Source organism: Tachyglossus aculeatus, chromosome 16 (genome assembly GCF_015852505.1).
Source record: "Tachyglossus aculeatus isolate mTacAcu1 chromosome 16, mTacAcu1.pri, whole genome shotgun sequence".
Classification (NCBI taxonomy): Eukaryota; Metazoa; Chordata; class Mammalia; order Monotremata; family Tachyglossidae; genus Tachyglossus; species Tachyglossus aculeatus.
Window position 1 is genome coordinate 2,799,074 of NC_052081.1, and position 27,857 is coordinate 2,826,930.

The 27,857-nt window shown below is 45.8% G+C and overlaps 1 protein-coding gene and 1 pseudogene across 1 annotated transcript; one reads left to right on the forward strand and one right to left on the reverse strand.

Moving 5' to 3' along the window:
• Positions 1-562: 562 nt before the first annotated feature.
• Positions 563-27,774, reverse strand: CD58 (CD58 molecule). Its single transcript, XM_038757846.1, has 6 exons — positions 27,684-27,774; positions 7,692-7,991; positions 6,115-6,369; positions 3,517-3,603; positions 2,753-2,836; positions 563-602 (listed from the first exon to the last, which is right to left on the reverse strand). The coding sequence occupies exons 1-5, from the start codon at positions 27,772-27,774 to the stop codon at positions 2,757-2,759; spliced, it is 813 nt and encodes a 270-aa protein (XP_038613774.1). The 3' UTR covers positions 563-602; positions 2,753-2,756.
• Positions 10,021-10,064, forward strand: LOC119938917 (annotated as a pseudogene).
• Positions 27,775-27,857: the final 83 nt, after the last annotated feature.

Sequence of the window (27,857 nt, forward strand, 5' to 3'; positions counted from 1 at the left end):
ACAAGGCCCCGATGGACGGACGGACAAACAGGACGACGCGATAGCGAAGGCCAACCCAAACGCGCAAAATCTCAAGCCTCGGCGTCTTGTCCGTGATGGAAAGCGGTGGGCACCGTGGCGATTTACTCCGCGACGATGGAGGAGATTGAGAGCGTGTGAGGATAAACCGGGAGCCAGGGACCCTCCATGGTGAGAGAGAGGGAAGGCGGCGGTTGTCGTGGACGCTTTTTCTCCGTAACGACGGGAGAGTCGGAGGGTGCGGGCTCCCAGTAGTAGGGCCGGGCCCCCGTTTCAGGAAATCTCACAAAGACCTTAATTCTCTCTCCCCCAAGTAACACTAATCATGATATTTCTTAAGCGCTTACTATGTGCCAAGCACTGTTCTAAGCACTGGGGAGGTTACAAGGCAAACAGGTTGTCCCACAGGGGGGCTCACAGTTTTAATCTCCATTTTACAGATGAGGTAACTGAGGCCCAGAGAAATGAAGAGATTTGCCCAAGTCACACAGCTGACAGTTGGTGGAGCCGGAATTTGAACCCATGACCGCTGACTCCAAAGCCTGGGCTCTTTCAACTGAGTCTTAGAGGCTTCCTCTTTTCTCCTGAAACAAACAAAAAAAACGGATCGGAGCGAAAGTCAGGGGCCGCGAACAGGGGGCTCTCTATTATCCTTAGATAATAGAGCTTAGAACAGTGCTTTGCACATAGTAAGCGCTTAACAAATACCATCATTATTATTATTATTATCCGTGGAGCTGCTGCGGATAAAGCAGATTTCTGGATAATCCAGAGTTTCTTTTCACCATGGCGCTCTCGGTTTTCCCCTCTAATAATAATAATAATGATGGCACTTGCTAAGTGCTTACTATGTGCAAAGCACTGTTCTAAGCACAGGGGAGGTTACAAGGTGATCAGGTTGTCCCACGGGGGGCTCACGGTCTTCATTCCCATTTTACAGATGAGGGAACTGAGGCACAGAGAATGATAATAATAATACCGATGGCATTTGTTAAGTGCTTACTTTGTGCCATCATCATCATCATCAATCATATTTATTGAGCGCTTACTATGTGCAGAGCACTGTACTAAGCGCTTGGGAAGTACAAATTGGCAACATCTAGAGACAGTCCCCACCCAACAGTGGGCTCACAGTCTAAAAGGGGGAGACAGAGAACTAAACCAAACATACTAACAAAATAAAATAAATAGAATAGATATGTACAAGTAAAATAGAGTAATAAATATGTACAAACACATATATATATAATATATGTTATATATAACACACATATTTATAAATAAATATGTTTATTTATAAATTTATTTATAAACAAATAAATAGAGTAATAAATATGCACAACAAACACTGGAGGGATGCAAGGTGATCAGGTTGTCCCACGTGGGGCTCCCATCTTAATCCCTATTTTCCAGATGAGGTCACTGAGGCCCAGGGAAGTGAAGTGACTTGCCCAAAGTCACCCAGCTGACAAGCGGCGGAGCCGGGACTCGAACCCACGACCTCTGACTCCCAAGCCCGGGCTCTTTCCACTGAGCCACGCTGCTTCTCGGAACTAAGAACCAGGAGCCTTTGGACGGCGTGTAGACAACGCAAGGCAGCTTGTCTCTCCTCCTCTGAGGAGCCTCTCCTCGTCCTCTCTACTAAATGTGAGCCTGTCGTTGGGTAGGGACCGTCTCTATACGTTGCCGACTTGGACTTCCCGAGCGCTTAGTACAGTGCTCTGCGCACAGTAAGCGCTCAATAAATACGATCGAATGAATGAAGGAATGAATGGAGACGAGAAGGGGACCCAGAACTGGGGCTCGAGGGACTCCCCTCAGTTAGGGGGTGGGAGGCCGAGGAGGAGCTCAAGAAAGAGACGGAGAGTGAGCGGCGGGAGAGATGGGAGGAGAACCAGTCACTTCACTTCTCTGTGCCTCAGTTCCCTCATCTGTAAAATGGGGATTAATGCTGTGAGCCCCCCGTGGGACAACCTGATCACCTTGTAACCTCCCCAGCGCTTAGAACAGTGCTTTGCACATAGTAAGCGCTTAATAAATGCCATCATTATTATTATTATTAGGGGTTCAAATCCCACCTCCGCCAGTTGTCAGCTGTGTGACTTTGGGCAAGTCACTTCACTTCTCTGGGCCTCAGTTCCCTCATCTGTAAAATGGGGATGAAGCCTGTGAGCCCCCCCGGCGTGGGACAACCTGATCACCTTGTAACCTCCCCAGCGCTTAGAATGGTGCTTTGCCCATAGTAAGTGCTCAATAAATGCCATTATTATTATTATTATTCTTATTATTATGAGTTCAAATCCCGCCTCCGCCAATTGTCAGCTGTGTGACTTTGGGCAAGTCACTTCACTTCTCTGAGCCTCAGTTCCCTCATCTGTAAAATGGGGATGAAGCCTGTGAGCCCCCCCGCCCCCCGCCGTGGGACAGCCTGATCACCTTGTAACCTCCCCAGCGCTTAGAACAGTGCTTGGCACATAGTAAGCACTTAATAAATGCCATTATTATTATTATTATTATGGGTTCAAATCCCGCCTTCGGCAATTGTCAGCTGGGTGACTTTGGGCAAGTCACTTCACTTCGCTGGGCCTCAGTGACCTCATCTAGAAAATGGGGACAAAGATTGTGAGCCCCCCGTGGGACAACCTGATCACCTTGTAACCTCCCCAGCGCTTAGAACAGTGCTTTGCACACAGTAAGTGCTTAATAAATGCCATCATTATTATTACTTACTTACCCCTTCAGAGCACAGCAGGTTGTCCAATGTCTCCAGCAGATTTTGATGTGCTGGGCGACCCTCTCCATGCGGCGGACCTCTTTCCTGTAAAATAAGGACAAAGTCAGTGAGCCCCGTGTGATACAGAGACCATGCCCAACCTGATTATCTTCTATTTACCCCAGCGCTTAGTACAGTGCCCGGTGGGTAAGCTTGTACTGGGCAAGGGTGTCTGTTGTTTGTTGTAGTGTACTATCATTAAATAGTTTTAAGTGAAAGGCACATAGTAATCGCTTTAATGATGGCATTTATTAAGCGCTTACTATGTGCCAAGCACTGTTCTAAGCACTGGGGAGGTTACAAGGTGATCAGGTTGTCCCACAGGGAGTCACAGTCTTCATCCCCATTTGACAGATGAGGTCACTGAGGCACAGAGAAGTTAAGTGACTTGCCCAAGGTCACACACCTGACAAGAGGCAGAGCCAAGATTAGAACCCACGACCTCTGACTCCAAAGCCCGGGCTCTTTCCACTGAGCCACGCCGCTTCTCTAATTAATAATAATAATAATCAACCCCAGCGCTTAGTAGACTGTGAGCCCACTGTTGGGTAGGGAATGTCTTTATATGTTGCCAACTTGTACTTCCCAAGCGCTTAGTACAGTGCTCTGCACACAGTAAGCGCTCAATAAATATGATTGATTGATTGATTGATTAATACAGCATCACTCAACATTAAAAAACAAAAAACGGAACTTCATAGCTCTTTCGAAAGAGTGTCACGTACTTTGAAGATACAGAATTCCCAAGGTTAAGCACGCCACCAGGAACACGGGAATTATAATCAGGACGAACCTGTGCCTTGGAAAACTTTCTGTTAAAAAAAAGTCAGACACAGGAAGGGATTTAGGGTTGGGGCTGCAACATACATTCACATAATACATAAATATACTACTGTAATTATGTTAATCAAATTTGGGAAACTTTCTGTTAAAAAAAGTCAGAGACAGGAAGGGATTTAGGGTTGGGGCTGCAACATTCATTCACATAATGCATAAATATACTGCTGTAATCATGTTAATTGAATTATTTCATTTATTTGGGTTTTTTGAGTGCTTACTGCGTGCGGAGCACTGTACCAAGCGCTTGGGAGAGTCCAATATAACAATAAACAGACCCATTCCCCGCCCACAAGGAGCTTATGGTCTAGAGGGGGAGACGGATATTAATAGAAATAAAATATAATAATATAATAAAAGAGCACAAATGTAATAAATACTTATATTCGGTCCTGCCTCCCCATTTAGACGGACATTAATATAAACAAATATAATCAAATAATACAAATATAAGAAATATTTGTATTAAAGTCTGTATACCCCCTCTAAACTGTCAGCTCCTTGTGGGCGGGGAAACTGGTCTACCAACTCTGTTACACTGTACTCTCCCAAGCGCTTAGTACAGTGCTCTGCACACAGTAAGTGCTCAATAAATACCATTTATCGATTGATTGATTACTCTTTCAAGGGTACAGTGGTACTCTCCAAAAAATACTGCTCATTGATTGCCTGACCAGCTATTCGCTGCGGCCAAGGAGAGCGAGATCTTTTTGTTCTGTGCTCTTCCAAGCATGAGTATTACCTTTTAGTAATGAGAATTATGGCATTCGTTAAGCGCTTAGTATGTGCCAGGCACTGTACTAAGCGCTGGGGTGGATACAAGCAAATCGGGTTGGACGCAGTCCCTGTCCCACATGGGGCTCACAGTTTCAATCCCCATTTTATAGGTGAGGTCACCGAGGCACAGCAAAGTGACTTGCCCAAGGTCACACAGCAGACATGTGGAAGAGCCGGGATTAGAACCCAGGACCTTCTGACTTGCTTGGCACAAGGTAAGCACTTGGACAAATATTATCTTGGAGAGGCAGTGTGCTTAGACAAATACCACTATTATCTTGGAGAAGCAGTGTGGCTTAGTGGCTACAGCCCGGACTTGGGAGTCAGAGGTCGTGGGTTCTAATCCCGGCTCTGCCCCTTGTCTGCTGTGTGACCTCGGGCGAGTCGCTTCACTTCTCTGGGCCTCAGTTCCCTCATCTGTCAAAAATGGGGATGAAGACTGTGAGCCCCACAGGGGCCAGGGACTACGTCCACTTGATGACCTTGTATCCCCCCCAGCGCTTAGAACAGTGCTTGGCACATAGTAAACGCTTAACAAGTACCGTAATTATCAGTGGTAGTAGTAGCAAGCACTCAATAAATGCCACCGATTGATCGACTGACTGTAGAAACCACCGCCGGGCGGGTGTTGAAGACCGTCAGCTCGTTGTGGGCAGGGAATGTGTCCGTTTATTGTTGTAGTGTCCTCTCCTGAGCGCTTAGTACAGTGCGCCACATGCAGTAAGCCCTCGTTCGATACGCCCGAATGAAAGATCGACTGGCCAGAGTTACAATAATAATGATGGCATTTATTAAGCACTTACTATGTGCAAAGCACTATTCTAAGTGCTGGGGAGGTTACAAAATGATCCGATTGTCCCACGGGGGGCTCACAGTCTTCACCCCCATTTTCCAGATGAGGGAACTGAGGCCCAGAGGAGTGAAGTGACTTGCCCAAAGTCACATAGCTGACAAGTGGCGGAGCCGGGATTTGAACCCATGACCTCTGACTCCAAAGCCTGCGTTCTTTCCACTGAGCCACGCTGCTTCACAACAGGAAACTGTCGGACATAATAATGATAATAATGGCATTTATTAAGCGCTTACTATGTGCAAAGCACCGTTCTAAGCGCTGAGGAAGTTACAAGTCGATCAGGTTGTCACACGGGGGGCTCTCAGTCTTCATCCCCATTTTACAGATGAGGTCACTGAGGCACAGAGAAGTTACGCGACTTGCCCAAAGTCACACAGCTGACAAGTGTATATCTGTATATATAGATGTATATATGTATATATGTTTGTACATATTTATTACTCTATTTATTTTAGTTGTACATATCTATTCTATTTATTTTATTTTGTTAGCATGCTTGGTTTTGTTCTCTGTCCCCCCCTTTTAGACTGTGAGCCCACTGTTGGGTAGGGACTGTCTCTATATGTTGCCAACTTGGATTTCCCAAGTGCTTAGTACAGTGCTCTGCACACAGTAAGCGCTCAATAAATACGATTGATTGAAGTGGCAGAGCCGGGACATCAGTTTGGTTCTGGGGTCGTTCATTCAATCGTACTTATTGAGCGCTTATCGCGTGCAGAGCACTGTACTAAGCGCTTGGGAAGTACAATTGGGCAACAAATAGAGACAATCCCTGCCCACAGTGGGCTGGCGGTCTAGAGGGGTCGTTGGGCCCTGACTTCCCACCCGTAGCCCACCACGGGGCGGGAATATTCACCGGCCACGATGCAGGCCGGAGGTAAAATCGAGGACCGGTTGGTGGAGCGGGGATTGCTCACGATGCACTGGAGCCTCTCCACCTCCAACGCCTCCTCTTCTGAGAATTCCACCTGCCATTCCCTGAGGTTTTCCCGCGGGGGTTCGGCTTCCCAGTGGGAAGTCAGCCGGAAATGGAAGACTTCGGGAAGCTGGCACCTCACCACCACGGTGCGGTTGGCAAAAATGCAGTTCATGGTCGGCTCGGGGAGGGATCCTGGGGAAAAAAATAAAACAACACGAAAGGAGTTTAAGCGCTTGGTCCAGTGCTCTGCACACAGTAGGCGCTCAGTAAATACGACTGAATGAACGGACGAGTTCTGGGTCGGAGTCGGAGGCCGTCTGGGGGTCCGCACACGCAGCTGCTCGTTGTGGGCAGGGAATGAGTCCGTTTAGGGTTGTTTTGTCCTCTCCTAGGCGCTTAGCCCAGTGCTTTGCACACAGTAAGCGCCCAATAAATACGACTGAATGAGTGAATGAATGAGCTGACCGGCGTGGCTGCTCCCTGAGGGTGAGAATCGTGTTCACTTAAACTACTGTCCTTTTCCAAACGCTCAGTAAAGTGTTCTAATAATTGTGGTATTGTGGTTAAGCGCTTACTATGTGTCAGGCACTGTTCTAAGCACCGGGGTAGATACAAGCTTATCAGGTTGTCCCACGTGGGGTTCACAGTCTTCATCCCCATTTTACAGATGAGGGAACTGAGGCACAGAGAATAATAATAATAATAATGATGGCAGTTGTTAAGCGCTTACTATGTGCCAAGCACTGTTCTAAGCACTGGGGAGGTTACAAGGTGATCAGGTTGTCCCACGGGGGGCTCAAAGTCTTCATCCCCATTTTACAGATGAGGGAACTGAGGCACAGAGAATAATAATAATAATAATAATAATAATGGTAGTTGTTAAGCACTTACTATGTGCCAAGCACTGTTCTAAACGCCGGGGAGGTTACAAGGTGATCAGGTTGTCCCACAGGGGGCTCACAGTCTTCATCCCCATTTTACAGGTGAGGGAACTGAGGCACAGAGAATAATAATAATAATAATAATGGTAGTTGTTAAGCGCTTACTATGTGCCAAGCACTGTTCTAAGCGCCGGGGAGGTTACAAGGTGATCAGGTTGTCCCACGGGGGGCTCACAGTCTTCATCCCCATTCTACAGATGAGGGAACTGAGGCACAGAGAAGAAAAGTGACTTGCCCAAAGTCACACAGCAGACAAGTGGCGGAGCCGGGATTAGAATCCAGGACCTCTGACTCCCAAGCCCGGGCTCTCTCTCTGCTTCTCTATGGTATTGTATTGAGCCCTTACTATGTGCGGTGCACTGTACTAAGCGCTTGGGAGAGGACAATACAACAGAGTTGGTAGACACCTTCCCTGCCCCGTTGTGTACGATGTTACCCACAGGGACGATGCGGGGTTTTACCCTACTTGTCATCGCCTCCGAAAGAAAACAGGAGCGCTTAGACCAGTGCCAGGCACGTAGTAAGCGCTCAACAAATACCCTAAAAAAAAAACCACTTTCATCGACTACTCACGGACGACCAGAAGGCTCCAATTTGCTGCTTTGCCGGATTCTGGAAATGCCACTTTATACAGCCCTTGATCTTTGGATTTTAAATTGGGGATCGTCAAGCTTCCCGAGGATGTATCCAATGATGCCCTTTCCCTTAAGATGCCTTCAAAAACAGGCGTAGTGTCTGAGGAAGTCCAATCGAGGATTACATCCTTATCCTTCCACCACAGGATAAGGCCGCCCGTAAACTTAAACGGTGGCACAAGCGTGATATTTTTACCAAGGAGTCCAAATATCTCCGAGGCCTGCACTTGGTTGAAATCTGCGGAGAGAAAAAAGGGAGGTGATCACTCAGACTGTTCCGAACGTAGACACGAAATAGTCCTTTCTGCCGCTCAATCACGGCACGGAATAATAATAATAATAATAATGGTGGTATTTGTTAAGCGCCTGATCAGGTTGTCCCACGTGGGGCTCACAGTCTTCATCCCCATTTTCCAGATGAGGGAACTGAGGCCCAGAGAAGTGAAGCAACTTGCCCAAAGTCACCCGGCTGACAAGTGGCGGAGTCGGCATTTGAACCCACGACCTCGGACTCCAAAGCCCGGGCTCTTTCCACTGAGCCATGCTGCTTCTCTAAATGTCCTATGTGGGTCTGTCTGTCTAAATGCGATTGACTGAATGACTAATAATATTAAATAATAATAATAATGGGATTTATTAAGCGCTTACTATGTGCAAAGCACTGTTCTAAGTGCCGGGGAGGTTACAAGGTGATCAGGTTGTCTCATGGGGGGCTCACAGTCTTAATCCCCATTTTCCAGATGAGGTAATACAGATAGACACCTGACAGATATGGGCATAATCAATCGTAGTTATTGAGTGCTTACTATGTAAAGAGCACTGTACTAAATAATAATAATAATAATGGGATTTATTAAGCGCTTACTATGTGCAAAGCACTGTTTTAAGCGCCGGGGAGGTTACAAGGTGATCAGGTTGTCCCACGGGGGGCTCACAGTCTTAATCCCCATTTTCCAGATGAGGTAATACAGATAGACACCTGACAGATATAGGCATAATCAATCGTAGTTATTGAGTGCTTACTATGTAAAGAGCACTGTACTAAATAATAATAATAATAATAATAATGGGATTTATTAAGCGCTTACTATGTGCAAAGCACTGTTCTAAGCACCGGGGAGGTTACAAGGTGATCAGGTTGTCTCACGGGGGGGTTCACAGTCTTAATCCCCATTTTCCAGATGAGGTAATACAGATAGATACCTGACAGATATGGGCATAATCAATAGTAGTTATTGAGTACTTACTATGTAAAGAGCACTGTACCAAATAATATAATAATAATGGGATTTATTAAGCGCTTACTATGTGCAAAGCACTGTTCTAAGCATTGGGGAGGTTACAAGATGATCAGGTTGTCTCACGGGGGGCTCACAGTCTTAATCCCCATTTTCCAGATGAGGTAATACAGATAGATACCTGACAGATATGGGCATAATCAATTGTAGTTATTTAGTACTTACTATGTAAAGAGCACTGTACTAAATAATAATAATAATAATGAGATTTATTAAGCGCTTACTATGTGCAAAGCACTGTTTTAAGCACCGGGGAGGTTACAAGGTGATCAGGTTGTCCCACGGGGGGGCTCACAGTCTTAATCCCCATTTTCCAGATGAGGTAATACAGATAGATACCTGACAGATATGGGCATAATCAATCGTAGTTATTGAGTACTTACTATGTAAAGAGCACTGTACTAAACAATAATAATAATAATAATGAGATTTATTAAGTGCTTACTATGTGCAAAGCACTCTTCTAAGTGCCAGGGAGGTTACAAGGTGATCAGGTTGTCCCACGGGGGGCTAACAGTCTTAATCCCCATTTTCCAGATGAGGTAATACAGATAGATACCTGACAGATATGGGTATAATCAATCATAGTTATTGAGTGCTTACTATGTATAGAGGACTGTACTAAATAATAATAATAATAATAATGGGATTTATTAAGCGCTTACTATGTGCAAAGCACTGTTCTAAGCGCTGGGGGGGTTACAAGGTGATCAGGTTGTCCCACGGGGGGCTCACAATCTTCATCCCCATTTTCCAGATGAGGGAACCGAGGCCCAGAGAAGTGAAGTGACTTGCCCAAGTCACACAGCTGACAAGTGGCGGAGCCGGGATTTGAACCCGTGACGTCTGACTCCAAAGCCCGGGCTCTTTCCACTGCTTCTCTACTTGTGGGGGGTACAACATAATAGAGTTGCTAAACAGGTTCCTTGCTCACAGTGAGCTGACAGTCTAGAGGGAGAGACGGACAATAAGCGTTACAGCTCTTTTAGAATTTGTCTAGTAGGTTTTCCGGCTTTGGCTCAGCGCTTAGAACAGTGCTTTGCACATAGTAAGCGCTTAATAAATGCCATCATCATTAACAAATCTGTCTCCCCCTTCTAGACTGTGAGCCTGTTGTTGGGTAGGGACCGTCTCTGTTGCCGAATTGTACTTCCCAAGCGCTTAGTACAGTGCTCTGCACACAGTAAGTGCTCAATAAATACGATTGATTGATTGCTCTGCACACAGTAAGCACTCAATAAATACGATGCAATGAATGCTTGACACATAGTAAGCGCTTAATAAATGCCATTCTCATTGCGTAGTAATAGTATTTATTAGTATCATCCCGTATCCGCGTGGCATAGTGGATGGAGTCCGGGCTTGGGAGTCACAACGTCATGAGTTCTAATCCCGGCTCCGCCACCTGTCTGCTGTGTGACCCTGGGCAAGTCACTTCACTCCTCTGGGCCTCAGTTCCCTCATCTGTCAAATGAGGATTGAGACTGTGAACCCCACGTGGGACAGGGACTGTGTCCAACTGGATTTGCTTGTAACCACCCCAGTGCCTACCCCATCATCATCATCATCAATCGTATTTATTGAGCGCTTACTATGTGCAGAGCACTGTACTAAGCGCTTGGGAAGTACAAATTGGCAACATCTAGAGACAGTCCCTACCCAACAGTGGGTTCACAGTCTAGAAGGGGGAGACAGAGAACAAAACCAAAAATACTAACAAAATAAAATAAATAGAATAGATATGTACAAGTAAAATAAATAAATAAATAGAGTAATAAATATGTCTGGGACATAGTAAGCGCTTAACAAATACCATCATTATTATTATTATTATTATCACTATCATTATTATTCACCATCTAACACTTATTGGATATTTCCAGCCTCCCCCGCCCAACTGACCCTCCCAAACTGTAGCCTGTATAGTCATACCCTAATATTCTAGCCTTCCTCCGGCCTATGATTTATTTTAGACTCTGTGTCAGATTCCCAGAGGGCAGGGATCTTGTCTACTACTACTAATAATAATACTACTAATGATGGCATTTGTTAAGCGCTTACTATATGCGAAGCACTGTTCTAAGCACTGGGGGGATACAAGGTGATCAGGCTATCCCACATAGGGCTCACAGTCTTAATCCCCATTTTCCAGATGAGGTCACTGAGGCTCAGAGAAGTTAAGTGACTTGCCCAAGGTCACACAGCAGACATGTGTCCGAGCCAGGATTAGAACCCATGACCTCTGACTCCTAAGCCCGGGCTCTTTCCACTGAGCCACAATGCTTCTCTGGCCTCTCCCAAGAGTCCTACTGGACTTTCAAATAATAATAATAATAATGGCATTTGTTAAGTGCTTACTATGTGCAAAGCACCGTTCTAAGCGCTGGGGAGGTTACAAGCTGATCAGGTTGTCCCATGGGGGGCTCACAGTCGTAATCCCCATTTTACAGATGAGGTAACTGAGGCACAGAGAAGTTGTGACTTGCCCGAAGTCACCCAGCTGACAATTGGTGGAGGCGGCATTTGAACCCATGACCTCTGACTCCAAAGCCCGGACTCTTTCCACTGAGCCACGCTGCTTCCCGAGATCTTAGTAGAGTGCTCAGTAAATAGTCCGCATCGATTAAGGCTTACTCTAGGTAAAGTATCTCACTAATTACAAGAGTAATTGCAAGGTAAACAAATCAGACCAGCTCCACCCTAAACGGACAAGAGGAGAAAACAGAAACAAGTAATCCCAAAATGAATAATCTGGCCTAGTGGAAAGGGCCTGGTGCTTAGGAGTCAAAGGACCTGGGTTCTAATCCCGCTCTGCCACTTGACTTTGGGCAAATCACTTCTCCTCTCTGGGCCTCAGCTACCTGCGAGTCCCATGTGGGACAGGGACCGTGTCCAACCTGATTTCCTTGTATCTACTACTAATAATGTGGTATTAAGTGCTCACTATGTGCACTATTCTAAGCACTGGGGTAGTGCCTGGCAAAATAATAAATGCTTAATAAATACCTTTTTTTAAAAAACCATCCGGCAGGCCAGGGGAAAGTCAGAATTAGAACCCACATCCCTCGACTCCCAAGCCCGGTCTGTTTTCACTAGGCCACACTGCTTGTCCTGCTGGGGCCTCCTCTCAGGCCTTATTCATTCTTTCATTCATTCGATCTTATTTATTGAGCGCTTACTGTGTGCAGAGCACTGTACTAGATGCTTGGGAGAGTAAAAGATGACAATAAACAGACACATTCCCTGCCCACAGTGAGCCCAGAGGCAGGAAACAGACAACAATACAGATAAATTTCTTGACTGTGAGTCCGTTGTTGGGAAGGGACCGTCTCCATATGTTGCCGACTTGGACTTCCCAAGCGCTTAGTCCAGTGCTCTGCGCACAGTAAGCGCTCAATAAATACGGTTGAATGAATAAACAAATAGATCTGGACCTAAGCGGCGTGGGGCTGGGAGAGGGCGGTGAATAAAGAGAGTGAGTCCGGGCGACGCAGAAGGGAGTGGGAGAAGAGGAGAGGAGGGCGCAGTCAGGGAAGGCTTCTTGGAGGAGGTGGGCCTTCAGTAAGGCTTGGAAGGCGTGGGGAGAGTCATAGTTTGTGGGATTTGAGGAGGGAGGGCGTTCCACGACAGAGACAGGACATGCTGCTTCTCTAATGCACATTATTAACAAAATAAATAGAATAGTAAATATGTACAAGTAAAATAAATAGGGTAATAAATCTGTGCAAAAACATGGGAAGCAGCATGGCTCAGTGGAAAGAGCGCAGGCTTGGGAGTCAGAGGTCATGGGTTCGAATCCCGGCTCCACCACTTGTCGGCTGTGTGACCTTGGGCAAGTCCCTTCACTTCTCTGTGACTCAGTGACCACATCTGTAAAATGGGGATTAAGACTGTGAGCCCCAAGTGGGACAACCTAATCACCTTGTATCCCCCCCCGGCGCTTAGAAGAGTGCTTGGCACATAGTAAGCTCTTAAGAAATACCATCATTATTATTATTATTATATACAGTTGCTGTGGGGAGGGGAGGGAGGTATGGCGGGGTGGGGATGGGGAGGAGGAGAGGAAAAAGGGGGCTCAGTCTGGGAAGGCCAGTGCTTGACACATAGTAAGCGCTTAGCAAAGACAATTATTAGTATTATTATCATCAATCGTATTTATTGAGCACTTACTGTGTGCAGAGCACTGTACTAAGCACTTGGGAAGTACAAGTTGGCAACACATAGAGACAGTCCCTACCCAACAGTGGGCTCACAGTCTAAAAGTATTAGTATTAGTATTATTAGTATTAGTTTTATTAGTATTAGCATTATTAGTATTATTACTGGAGAAAGACAGCCGAAGGAAGCCCCAGATGAATGATAGGTCAAAGCCGAACGACGTAGGCCCCCACTGGAAATGAAACTGTCTTCATTCCCGCTTCCTTCTTCACGTCTCACGTCAAGCCTCTCTACTTCTACCACCAGCATTCCTGGAAAAGCCTCAAATTCTTCTCCCTGATTCCAGGAATGTGGATGTGGGAGATATTCCTTAGGCCGAACTCTTCCTGATAATAGAAGCAGCGTGGTCTAGTGGAAAGAGCCCGGGCTTGGGAGTCTGAGGTCATGGGTTTTAATTCCACCTCCACCATTTGTCTGCTGTGTGACCCTGGGCAAGACACTTCACTTCTCTGTGTCTCAGTTACCTCATCTGTAAAATGGGTATTCATTCATTCATTTATTCATTCATTCCATCGTATTTATTGAGCGCTTACTGTGTGCAGAGCACTGGACTAAGCGCTTGGGAAGTCCAAGTTGGCAACATATAGAGACGGTCCCTACCCAACAGCGGGTTCACAGTCTAGAAGGGGGAGACGGATGACAAAACAAAACATATTAACAAAATAAAATAAATAGAATAAATATGTACAAGTAAAATAGAGTAATAAATATTCATTCAATTGTATTTATTGAGCGCTTTACTGCGTGCAGAGCACTGGACTAAGCGCTTGGGAAGTACAAGTTGGCAACATATAGAGACAGTCCCTACCCAACAGCGGGCTAACAGTCTGGAAGGGGGAGACGGATGACAAAACAAAACATATTAACAAAATAAAATAAAGAGAATAAATATGTACAAGTAAAATAGAGTAATAAATATTCATTCAATCATATTTATTGAGCGCTTACTGTGTGCAGAGCACTGTACTAAGCGCTTGGGAAGTACAAGCTGGCAATGTATAGAGACGGTCCCTACCCAACAGCGGGCTCACAGTCTAGAAGGGGGAGACAGACAACAACACAAAGCATATTAACAAAATAAAATAAATAGAATATTTATTGAGCGCTTACTGTGTGCAGAGCACTGTACTAAGCGCTTGGGAAGTACAAGCTGGCAACATATAGAGACGGTCCCTACCCAACAGCGGGCTCACAGTCTAGAAGGGGAAGACAGACAACAAAACAAGGCATATTAACAAAATAAAATAAATAGAATAGTAAATATGTACCAGTAAAATAGCCCCACGTGGGACAACCTGATTAACCAGCGCTTAGAACAGTACTTGGCATATAGTAAGCGCTTGACAAATACCACAGTTTTTTTCCCCCTCTGGGCCTCAGTTCCCTCATCTGGAATATGGGGATTAAATCCTCCTTCCTCTGACTTAATAATAATAATAATAATGATCAATCAATCATATTTATTAAGTGCTGTGGGGGCTCACAATCTCAATCCCCATTTTGTGAGCCCCATGTGGGACAGGGACCATCCAACCTGATGATCTTGTGTCTACCCTAGCGCTTAGTACAGTGCCCGACACATAGTAAGCACTTAAACAATACCATAAAAATAATAATGGAAAAAATAGGATATAATATCTTACAATGTTACTATAATATGATTTTATAATATATTGTATTGATATGTTATGAAGCATGGCAAAGTGGCTAGAGCCCGGGCACGGGGGGCAGAAGGTCATGGGTTCTAATCCCAGCTCCGCCACTTGTATGCTGTGTGACCCTGGGCAAGTCACTTCACTGATCTGGGTCTCAGTTACCTCATCTGTAAAATGGGGATGGAGACTGCGAGCCCCACGCAGGACCGGGACTGTGTTCAACCCGATTTGCTTGCATCCACCCCAGCGCTTAGTACAGTACCTGGTACATAGAAAGCACTTAACAAATACCGTCTTATGATTTATCTATTTTATGTCATTAGTAATATATCCCCTTCTAGACTGTGAGCCCGCTGTGGGGTAGGGACCGTCTCTATATGTTACCAACTTGTACTTCCCAAGCGCTTAGTACAGTGCTCTGCACACAGTAAGAGCTCAATAAATACGACTGACTGAATGAATGAATGAATATTTTTTATTTTAGATTGTGAACCCCTGCTAGGGACAGGGATCTCCACTTGTATATTTTTTGCCAGCGCTTAGTACAGTGCTCTACATAAACACTACAGTTCTCTAATAAACACTACTACTACTTCTACCGGGTTCTAATCCCAGCTCTGCCGCTTGTCAGCTGTGTGACCTTGGGCAAGCCACTTACCTTCTCTGTGCCTCAGTTGCCTCATCTGCAAAATGGGTATTAAGAGTGTGAGCCCCATGTGGGACAACCTGGTCGCCTTGTAACCTCCCCAGAGCTTAGAACAGTAATAGTAAGTGCTTAATAAATGCCATTATTATTATTATTATTTTTATTACCCCACTGCTTAGGACAGTGCTTAACAAATACCATCATTATTATTAGTACTATTATTACAACCATCATTACTAATCATTAGTATTAAGAGCTCACTCCAGGCCAGACGCTGAGGTAGATACAAAATAATCAGACCAGCACAGTCCCTCACAGCCTAAGAGGGAGGGAAAGTCTCTTATCTCCATTTTACAGCTGAAGGGATGGGAGTTTAGAGAGATTTAGTGACTTGCTCAAGGTCACCCAGCAGACAGCGTGGCTCAGTGGAAAAAGCCCGGGCTTTGGAGTCAGAGGTCATGGGTTCGAATCCCAGCTCCACCACAAGTCTGCTGTGTGACCTTGGGCAAGTCACTTAACTTCTCTGAGCCTCAGTTACCCCATCTCTAAAAATGGGGATTAAGACTGTGAGCCCTACGTGGGTCAACTTGATCCCACTGTATCCCCCCCAGCGCTTAGAACATTGCTTTGCACATAGTAAGCGCTTAACAAATGCCATGATTATTATTATTATTACAGGGCCAGGGCCCGAATTTCTTCTGACTCCCAGAATCGCAGGTTTTCCACCAGGTTTCAAGGCGGAGAAGGCCGGGAAAGGAGTTACAAGGGACCTGGATTTAGGAATTGGGGGAAAGGGGATGGGGCAGACAGCCAGGAGGACGCGTCCATGTCCATGAGAAAGATATATTTCCTTTTCACAAACAGGAAGTTGGGTGGGGCTTTAAAGCAGGCCAACTTGATCTTGGCTCTAGTAGTAATGGTATTTATTAAGGCCTAATTTTGTTCGGAACCCCGGAGAAAGTGCTGGGAAAGAGCCGACTGGAAAAGGAGAAAAAGATAGAAAGGAGAGGAGAGAGAAAAGAGGAAAAAGAGACGGAGAGAAAGTAGAGGAAGAGAGATTGAATGAATGAATATAACCTGCCCCTGAAATCAATCGTATTTATTGAGCGCTTACTGTGTGCAGAGCACTGTACTAAGCGCTTGGGAAGTACAAGTTGGCAACACATAGAGACGGTCCCTACCCAACAGTGGGCTCACAGTCTAGAAAGGTCTTTCAATCTCTTCCTCTACTTTCTGTCTCTTTTTCCTCTTTTAATAATAATAATAATAATGACATTTATTAAGGACTTACTCCGTGCAAAGCATCATCATCATCATCATCAATCGCATTTATTGAGCGCTTACTATGTGCAGAGCACTGTACTAAGCGCTTGGGAAGTACAAATTGGCAACATATAGAGACAGTCCCTACCCAACAGTGGGCTCACAGTCTAAAAGCACCGTTCTAAGCGCTGGGGAGGTTACAAGGTGATCAGGTTGTCCCACGGGGGGCTCACAGTCTTCATCCCCATTTTCCAGATGAGGTCACTGAGGCACAGAGAAGTTGTGACTTGGCCAAAGTCACACAGCTGACAATTGGCAGAACCGGGATTTGAACCCATGACCTCTGACTCCAAAGCCCGTGCTCTTCCCACTGAGCCACACTGCTTCTTTCTTTCTCTCCTTTCTACCTCTTTCTCCTCTTCTCTCTCCTCTCTTTTTTCCCTGTCACTTTCTCCTTTTCTCTCTCTCTCTATGTCTCCTTTCTCTCCTCTCCCCTTCTCTCTCCTTTTCTGTCTCTCCTGTCTTTCTCCTCTTTTGTTTTTCCTTCTCCTGTCTCTCTCCCTTATGTCTTTTCTTTCTCTTCTATCTCGCTCTCCACTCTCCTCTCCCATATTTCGCCTTCTCTCCTTTCTCTTTTGTTTTTCCTTGTCTCTCTCCCGTATCTCTTTTTTCTCTTCTCACTCTCCACTCTCTCCTCTTCCATCTTTCTCTTTCTCTCCTTTTCTCTCTCCTCTCTTGTCTTTCTCCTCTTTTTTTCCTTCTCCTGTCTCTCTCCCTCTTCTCTTTCCTCTCTCCCCGTCTCTCTCTCATCTCTCCTTTCCTTTCTCTGTCTCCTCTCTACCTTTCTCCTCTCCCACCTCTCTTCTTCTATCTCTCTTTTTCTCTCTCATCTCTCCTGCCTTTTTCTTTTGTTTTTCCTTCTCTCTTGTCTCTCTCCCTTTCTGTCTCTTCGCTCTCCCCCTCTCCTCTGTCCTTTTGTCTCCTCTCTCATTCTCTTTCCTCTCTTTTTTCTTCCATCTGTCCCTCTCCTCTTTCCTTTTCTCTCCTCTCATTCTTTTCCCTCTCTCCCTCTCTCCTCTCTCTCTGTCTTTCCCCCTTCTTCTCCATCTCTCCTCCTCTCTGTTTCCCTCACGCTCTCTGCATCTCTTAGGATGTCAGCGAAGATTTTTCAGAAGAGTTTTGCAAGCCTCCACGTGGACTTTAAGAGAAGCACCAACTCCTCCTTGTCCCCTGAAAATCCCCTTTATTGTGAGCATCTGGCAGTGACAGTTTTAGGTATTTTCCCAGAGCTAAGAGCTTTCCCTTTTCCCTGACGTTTGAGATTGGACTCTTTCCATATGTGTGACTGATTCTTTCAAACCTCTTCTCTTGCCAAACTGCCTCAGAAACCAGTTTCGGGCCTCAAAAGCACCTCCCAAAATACATGCCCACCCAATTGTAACCATTCCACTATTTAGTCGGAGGGCTTACTAATAATCCTAAATGCCTCAGTGGTCTCATCTGTAAAATGGGGATTGAGACTGAGAGCTCCATATGGGACAGGGACTGTACCCAACCCGATTTGCTTGTTTCCACCCCAGAGCTCAGTAACGATGATGAATAATTATGGTATTTAATAATAATAATAATAATGGTATTTGTTAAGCGCTTACTATGTGCTTGCACTGTTCTAAGGTGATCAGGTTGTCCCACGTGGGGCTCACAGTCTTCAGCCCCACTTTACAGATGAGGGAACTGAGGAACAGAGAAGTGAAGTGACTTGCCCAAAGTCACACAGCTGACAAGTGGCAGAGCCGGGATTCGAACCCATGATCTCTGCCTGCCAAGCCTGGGCTCTTTCCACTGAGCCACGCTGCTTCTCCAGGCACTGTACTAAGCGCTGGGGTGGATACAAGCAAATCAGATTGGACACAGTCCCTGTCCCACGTGGGGCTCACAGTCTCAATCCCCGTTTTACAGATGAGGGAACTGAGGCCCAGAGAAGTGAAGTGACTCGCCCAACGTCACACACAGCAGATGAGTGGCGGAGCCGGGATTAGAACCCATGACCTTCAGATTCCCGGGCCCGGGCTCTAGCCACTACACCATAGTACAGTGCCTGGCACACAGTAAGCGCTTAACAAATAGCAGAATTATTATTAGTAGTAGTATTTCTTAAGCAGTCATTATTCATTCATTCATTCATTCATTCATTCAATCGTATTTATTGAGCGCTTACTGTGTGCAGAGCACTGTACTAAGTGCTGGGGAAGTACAAGTCGGCAACATATAGAGACGGTCCCTACCCAACAACAGGCTCACATTATGTGTCAATCACTGGGGTAGTCAGTCAATTGTATTTATTGAATGCTTACTGAGTGCGGAGCACTGTACTAAGCACTTAGAAGAGTACGATACAAGGCAGCTCAGAGATAATAATAATAATAATGGCATTTATTAAGTGCTTACTATGTGCAAAGCACTGTTCTAAGCGCTGAGGAAGTTACAAGGTAATCAGGTTGTCCCACGGGGGGCTCACAGTCAATCCCCACTTTACAGATGGGGTCACTGAGGCACAGAGAAGTGAAGTGACTTGCCCAAAGCCACCCAGCTGACAATTGGCGGAGCCGGGATTTGAACCCATGCCCACTGACTCCAAAGCCCGGGCTCTTTCCACTGAGCCACGCTGGGATCTCCGCAGCGCTGAGTTCCTGATTTCTGATTCTTCCAAATAATCCCTGAAGCGGTGGGATTGTTTGGGGGCGTGAAAGAAGGGGGGATTTTCTTGCTTCTGGCATAGCGCCTCTGCTCCCCAGGGTCCAGCGCCTAGTACAGTGCTCAGCGCTTAGTACAGTGCTTTGCACATAGTAAGCGCTTAATAAATGCCATTATTATTATTATTATTATCTGAGGGTCTCTCAAATGCTTCGTAGAGCGCTCAGCCACCAGCCGGCACTCAGTACATAGTCCCGATCAACTGATGAACTCTGCAACACCCCTCCTCTCTCCCCCTCTCCGCCGACAATGACACCGCTGTTCCTAGGGGCTGTTTGGGCTGTGGAACGGGTCCTGTGAGCCAAACCAGCCTAAGCGCTTATTATGTGTCAAGCACTGTTCTAAGCACTGGGAGAGATGCAAGATTCACTTAACTTGTACTTCCCAAGCGCTTAGTACAGTGCTCTGCACACAGTAAGCGCTCAATAAATACGATTGATTGATTAACTTCTCTGTGCCTCAGTTCCCTCATCTGTCAAATGGGGATGAAGACTTGTGAGCCCCCCGTGGGACAACCTGATCACCTTGTGTCCTCCCCAGCGCTTAGAACAGTGCTTTGCACATAGTAAGCACTTAACAAATGCCATTATTATTATTATTATTATTATTATTATTATTATTATAAGATTATCTAATATCTAGCCCAGTCCTTGGAACATAGGAAGCACTTAATAGCCAATTATAAAAAAAAAAGAAAGTGACAAAATGAACACTGGAGCCATGTTGTTGAGACCCAAAGAGATAGCATGGCGCAGTGGATAGAGGCCGGGAATGGTCACGGGTTCTAATCCTGGCTCTGCCACTCGTCAGCTGGGTGACCGTGGGCAAGTCAATCAATCGTATTGATTGAGCGCTTACTGTGTGCAGAGCACTGTACTAAGCGCTTGGGAAGTACAAGTTGGCTCCATCCGGCTCCGGTCACTATCAAACCTGATGAACTGTATATATATATATATATATATATATATATATATATATATATATATATATATATACCTGTATATATGCTTGTACATATTTATTATTCTATTTATTGATTTATTTTACTTGTACATATTTATTCTATTTATTTTATTCTGTTAATATGTTTTGTTTTGTTCTCTGTCTCCCCCTTCTAGACTGTGAGCCCACTGTTGGGTAGGGACCGTCTCTAGATGTTGCCAACTTGTACTTCACAAGCACTTAATACGGTGCTCTGCACACAGTAAGCGCTCAATAAATACGATTGAATGAATGAATGAACACATAGGGCTTCAGTTCCCTCACCTGTAAAATGGGGATGAAGACTGTGAGCCCCGCGTGGGACCACCTGATGACCTTGTCCCCAGCGCTTAGAACAGTGCTCGGCACATAGTAAGCGCTTAATAATAATAATAATGGCATTTGTTAAGCGCTTACTATGTGCAAAGCGCTGTTCTAAGCGCTTAACAAATACCAGTTGTTATTATTAATATTCCTTCCCTAGGCTCAGAACTCTGTATAAGGCTTTATTTAGTTTTCGGGTCCTGGTGCTCAGAGAAGACAACGCCGTTGGTACTTTTTGAGCGATTCTGCAGACTTCCTCTTTGGGGGTTGAGGCCTGTCGCATGTTTGATAGCCACAGGGTGAGTCAGCAGGACGCCTCTCCTCACCCAGTTCTTGCCCTCACCTTGAGACCATTATGACGGGGGGCTCGAGTGAGCTGGGGGGGACGGTTCTTATGGTTCTTGTGCATTCAGTCACATTTATTCTAGACTGTGAGCCCGCTGTTGGGTAGGAACCGTCTCTATATGTTGCCAACTTGGCCTTCCCAAGCACTTAGTCCAGTGCTCTGCACACAGTAAGCGCTCAATAAATACGATTGAATGAATGAATGAATTTATTCGGTGCTTACTGTGTGCAGAGCACTGGACTAAGTAATGATGGCATCCGTATCCTCCCCAGCGCTTAGAACAGTGCTTTGCACATGGTAAGCGCTTAATTAATTAATTAATTAATGATGGCATTTATTAAACGCTTACTATGTGCAAAGCACTGTTCTAAGCGCTGGGGAGGTTACAAGGTGATCAGGTTCTCCCACAGGGGGCTCACAGTCTTAATCCCCATTTTACAAGGCCCTGGATGCTTAACAAAGGCCATCATTATTATTATTATTATTTGTTAAGCGCCTACTATGTGCAAAGCACTGTTCTAAGCATGGGGGGGGTGGAATACAAGGTGATCAGGTTGTCCCCCAGGGGGCTCACAGTCTTCATCCCCATTTGACAGATGAGGGAACTGAGACCCAGAGAATAATAATAATGGTGGTATTTGTTAAGCGCTTACTATGTGCAAAGCACTGTTCTAAGCGCTGGGGAAGTTACAAGGTGATCAGGTTGCCCCACCGTGGGCTCACAGTCTTAATCCCCATTTTACAGATGAGGGAACTGAGGCTCAGAGAAGTGAAGTGACTTGCCCAAAGTCACACGGCAGACAAGTGGCAGAGTTGGGATTAGAACCCATGACCTCTGACTCCCAAGGTCGGGCTCTTTTCACTGAACCACGCTGCTTCTCTAAGTAACTACTATGTGCCAAGCACTGTTCCAAGCTCTGGGGCAGATACAAGTTCAACAGGTTGGATGCAGTCCCTGTCCCACATAGGGCTCACGCTCTTAATCCCCATAGATGAGGTAAATTCGATTATTATTATTAGCAATAATAATAATAATAATGATGGCATTTATTAAGCGCTTACTATGTGCAAAGCACTGTTCTAATAATAATGGTGTTTGTTAAGCACTTACTATGCGACAGGCACCGTACTAAGCATTGGGGTGGATCTTTTAGACTGTGAGCCCGCTGTTGGGTAGGGACCGTCTCTATATATTGCCAACTTGGACTTCCCAAGCGCTTAGTACAGTGCTCTGCACACAGTAAGCGCTCAATAAATACCATTGAATGAATGAATGAATCCAGGCAAATCAGATTGGACGCAGTCCCTGTCCCATGTGGGGCTCACCGTCTCCATCCCCATTTTACAGATGAGGGAACTGAGGCCCAGAGAAGTGAAGTGACTTGCCCAACATTCATTCTTTCATTCAATCGTATTTATTGAGCGCTGACTGTGTGCAGGGCACTGTACTAAGCGCTTGGGAAGTCCAAGTCAGCAACAGATAGAGACGGTCCCTACCCGACGACGGGCTAACAGGCTAGAAGGGGGAGACGGACAACAAAACAAAGCATGTACACAGGTGTTAAAATCGTCAGAGCAAATATGTTTGTACATATTTATTACTCTATTTATTTATTTATTTTACTTGTACATATCTATTCTATTTATTTTATTTTGTTAATATGTTTGGTTTTGTTCTCTGTCTCCCCCTTCTAGACTGTGAGCCCACTGTTGGGTAGGGACTGTATATGTTGCCAACTTGTACTTCCCAAGCGCTTAGTACAGTGCTCTGCACACAGTAAGCGCCCAATAAATACGATTGATTGATTGATTGATTGATTGAGCGCTTACCACGTGCCGAGCACTGTGATAATAATAATAATAATGATGGCCTTTACTAAGCGCTTACTATGTGCAAAGCACCGTTCTAAGCGCTGGGGAGGTTACAAGGTGATTGGGTTGTCCCACGGGGGGCTCGCAGTCTTCATCCCCATTTACAGATGAGGGAATTGAGGCCCAGGGAATAATAAATAATAACGATGGCATTTATTAAGCACTTACTATGTGCAAAGCACCATTCTAAGCGCTGGGGAGGTTACAAGGTGATTGGGTTGTCCCACGGGGGGCTTGCAGTCTTCGTCCCCATTTACAGATGAGGGAATTGAGGCCCAGAGAATAATAAATAATAACGATGGCATTTATTAAGCGCTTACTATGTGCAAAGCACTGTTCTAAGCACTGGGGAGGTTACAAGGTGATCGGGTTGTCCCATGGGGTGCTCGCGGTCTTTTTCCCCATTTACAGATGAGGGAATTGAGGACCAAAGAATAATAAATAATAATGATAGCATTTATTAAGCGCTTACTATTTGCAAAGCACTGTTCTAAGCGCTGGGGAGGTTACAAGGTGAGCCACGCTACTTCTCAAGAGACGTGACTTGCCCAAAGTCACACAACTGACAATTGGCGGAGCCGGGATTTGAACCCATGACCTCTGACTCCAAAGCCCGGGCTCTTTCCACTGAGCCACAAAGCTGCTTAGCCACTGTACTAAGCGCTTGGGAGAGGAAGAAAGAGCAATACACAGACACATTCCCGGCCCACAATGAACCAAACTCCTTGAGCGAGATTTGTACACGCGCTGATTTGCTCCTTTGATCCCCAACCTCCAATGTGGCTCCCGTCTCCTTGGAGCCACAGGAACCGCCCTCTCAAAGGTCACCAATAAAGCAGCGTGGCTCAGCGGAAAGAGCCCGGGCTTGGGAGTCAGAGGTCATGGGTTCGAATCCCGGCTCCGCCACTTATCAGCTGCGTGACCTTGGAAAAGCCACTTCACTTCTCTGGGCCTCAGTTCCCTTATCTGTGAAATGGGGTTGAAGACTGTGAGCCCCATTCATCTCCTCCTCCCCATCACCTGCTGTTGGGTAGGGACCGTCTCTATATGTTGCCAACTTGTACTTCCCAAGCGCTTAGTACAGTGCTCAGCACACAGTAAGTGCTCAATAAATACGATTGAATGAATGTCTGTACAGATTTAGTACTCTATTTATTTTACTTGTACATATTTACTATTCTATTTATTTTGTTAATGATGTGCATTTAGCTTTATTTCTATTTATTCTGACGACTTGACACCTGTCCACATGTTTTGTTTTGTTGTCAGTCTCCCCCTTCTAGACTGTGGGCCTGTTGTTGGGTAGGGACCGTCTCTGTTGCCGATTTATACTTCCCAAGCGCTTAGTACAGTGCTCTGCACACAGTCAGCGCTCAATAAATGTGATTGAATGAATGAATGAATTCTATTTATTTTGTTAATGATGTGCATTTAGCTTTAATTTCTATTTGTTCTGACGACTTGACACCTGTCCGCATGTTTTGTTTTGTTGTCCGTCTCCCCCTTTTAGACTGTGAGCCCGTTGTTGGGTCAGGACCATCGCTATATGTTGCCAGCTTGGACTTCCCGAGCGCTTAGTCCAGTGCTCTGCACACAGTAAATGCTCAAAAAATACAACTGAATGAATGAATTCTATTTATTTTGTTAATGATGTGCATTTAGCTTTAATTTCTATTTGTTCTGACGCCTTGACACCTGTCCGCATGTTTTGTTTTGTTGTCCGTCTCCCCCTTTTAGACTGTGAGCCCATTGTTGGGTAAGGACTGTCTCTATATGTTGCCGACTTGGACTTCCCAAGCGCTTAGTCCAGTGCTCTGCACACAGTAAGTGCTCAATAAATACGATTGAATGAGTGAATGAATTATTATTATTATAGTGGTATTTATAGACGTCTAGACTGTGAGCCCGTTGTTGGGTGGGGCCCGTCTCTATCTGTTGCCGACCTGTACTTCCCAAGCGCTTAGTCCAGTGCTCTGCACACAGTAAATGCTCAAAAAATACAACTGAATGAATGAATTCTATTTATTTTGTTAATGATGTGCATTTAGCTTTAATTTCTATTTGTTCTGACGCCTTGACACCTGTCCGCATGTTTTGTTTTGTTGTCCGTCTCCCCCTTTTAGACTGTGAGCCCGTTGTTGGGTAAGGACTGTCTCTATATGTTGCCGACTTGGACTTCCCAAGCGCTTAGTCCAGTGCTCTGCACACAGTAAGTGCTCAATAAATACGATTGAATGAGTGAATGAATTATTATTATTATTATTATTATAGTGGTATTTATAGACGTCTAGACTGTGAGCCCGTTGTTGGGTGGGGCCCGTCTCTATCTGTTGCCGACCTGTACTTCCCAAGCGCTTAGTCCAGTGCTCTGCACACAGTAAGCGCTCAATAAATACGATTGAATGAATGAATTAGTGAGTGAATTTATTTTAATGGTATTTGTTAAGCACTTAACTTTGTGCCAGGCACTGTACTAAGCGCTGGGGTAGATACAAGATATGGATATGAGAAGCAGCGTGGCTTAGTGGCAAGGGCCCGGGCTTGGGAGTCAGAGGTCGTGGGTTCAAATGCCGACTCTGTCAAATGTCAGCTGTGTGACTTTGGGCAAGTCATTTCACTTCTCTGGGCCTCAGTTCCCTCATCTGTAAAATGGGGATGAAGACTGTGAGCCTCCCGTGGGACAACCTGATCACCTTGGAACCTCCCCAGCGCTTAGAACAGGGCTTTGCACAGAGTAAGCGCTTAACAAATGCCATCGTTATTATTATTATTATTATTATTCTCTGTGCCTCAGTTACCTCATCTGTAAAATGGGGATGAAGACTGTGAGTCCCCCGTGGGACAACCTGATCACCTTGTAACCTCCCCAGCGCTTAGAACAGTGCCTTGCACATAGTAAGCGCTTAATAAATACCATCATCATCATTATTATTATTATTATTGCACATAATAATAATAATTATATTGCACATAATAATAATATGTTAGAATAATATGTTCGAATGTTAGAACAGTGCCTTGCACATAGTAAGCGCTTAAAAATACAATAATAATAATTATTATTGCACATAATATAATCATTATATTGCACATAATAATAATTTATTAAATAAGCGCTTAATAAATGCCATCATTATTGTTATTATTATAAATACGATTGAATGAATGAATGAATAGTACAGCGCGCGCGCAGTTGCGCGACCCTGGGGGGGGACACACACGCACACTTACACGCGCACACACACACACACACACACACACGCCCCCCCACCCCCTTCCCGCGAGCGCCCCCCGCAGGAGGGGGAGGGAAGAGGGGGCGCCCCCCCTCCAGCCGGCAGCGCCCCCCGGTGGCGGGCGGCGGTAGTGGCTGGGTAGCGGGGTCTCCTCGGGGGTCTGTGTGACTCTGGGCAAGTCACTTCACTTCTCTGGGCCTCAGTTCCCTCATCTGGAAAATGGGGATGAAGACTGTGAGCCCCACGTGGGACAACCTGATCACCTTGTAACCTCCCCAGCGCTTAGAACAGTGCTTTGCACATAGTAAGCGCTTTATAAATACCATCATCATCATCATTATTAACTTCTCTGGGCCTCAGTGACCTCATCTATCAGATGGGGATGAAGACTGTGAGCCCCCCGTGGGACAACCTGATCACCTTGTCACCTCCCCAGCGCTTAGAACAGTGCTTGGCACATAGTAAGCGCTTTATAAATGCCATCATCATCATCATTAACTTCTCTGGGCCTCAGTGACCTCATCTGTCAAATGGTCCCCTGTGGGCCAACCTGATCACCTTGTAACCTTCCCAGCGCTTAGAACAGTGCTTTGCACAGAGTAAGCGTTTAACAAATGCCACTATTATTATTATTCTCTGGGACTCAGTTCCCTCATCTGGAGAATGGGGATGAAGACTGTGAGCCCCCCGTAGGACAACCTGATCACCTTGTAACCTCCCCAGCGCTTAGAACAGTGCTTGGCACATAGTAAGCGTTTAACAAATGCCATCATCATTATTATTCCCTGGCCCTCAGTTCCCTCATCTGTCAAATGGGGATGAAGACTGTGAGCCCCCCGTGAGACCACCTGATCACCTTGTCACCTCCCCAGCGCTTCGAACAGTGCTTGGCACGTAGTAAGCGCTTTATAAATGCCATCATCATCTTTGGCTGACGGGCTTTGGAGTCCGAGGCCGTGGGTTCGAATCCCGGCTCCCCCACCCATCTGCTGTGTGACTTTGGGCAAGTCACTTCACTTCTCTGAGCCTCAGTGCCCTCATCTGCAAAATGGGGATTAAGATCGAGAGCCCCACGTGGGACAGCCTGATCACCTTGCATCCTCCCCAGCGCTTAGAACAGTGCTGGGCTCATAGTAAGCGCTTAACAAATGCCACCGTTATTATTATCCTCATCATCATCATCAATCGTATTTATTGAGCGCTTACTATGTGCACAGCACTGTACTAAGCGCTTGGGAAGTCCAAGTTGGCAACATATAGAGACGGTCCCTACCCAACAGTGGGCTCACAGTCTAAAATTATTATTATTATTATTATTATTATTATTATTATCGACTCACCGAGGAGGCGACAGCTTCGCAGGAGGATCAGGAGCAGCAGGCGGAGCAGCCCCCTCCTCCTGTCCAGCAGCGCCGACCCCCCCCTGTTCATGGCCCCCCACCCCCACCCCAAGGGGGTCCCCCCCAACTCCTCTCCCCGGGGGTCTCCCCTCCCCTCGCCCTCTTCCGCCCGCT

Bases quoted from the DNA above. Each gene is read 5' to 3' on its own strand.
- CD58 (XM_038757846.1), bottom strand. From the start codon at position 27,774: ATGAACAGGGGGGGGTCGGCGCTGCTGGACAGGAGGAGGGGGCTGCTC. The intron at 3,604-6,114 runs GTGAATATTCCC...TTTTTTTAACAG, and splicing joins TCCGGCCTGCATCGTGGCCG to AAAGTTTTCCAAGGCACAGG. The intron at 2,837-3,516 runs GTACGTGACACT...CTTATTTTACAG, and splicing joins GGGAATTCTGTATCTTCAAA to GAAAGAGGTCCGCCGCATGG.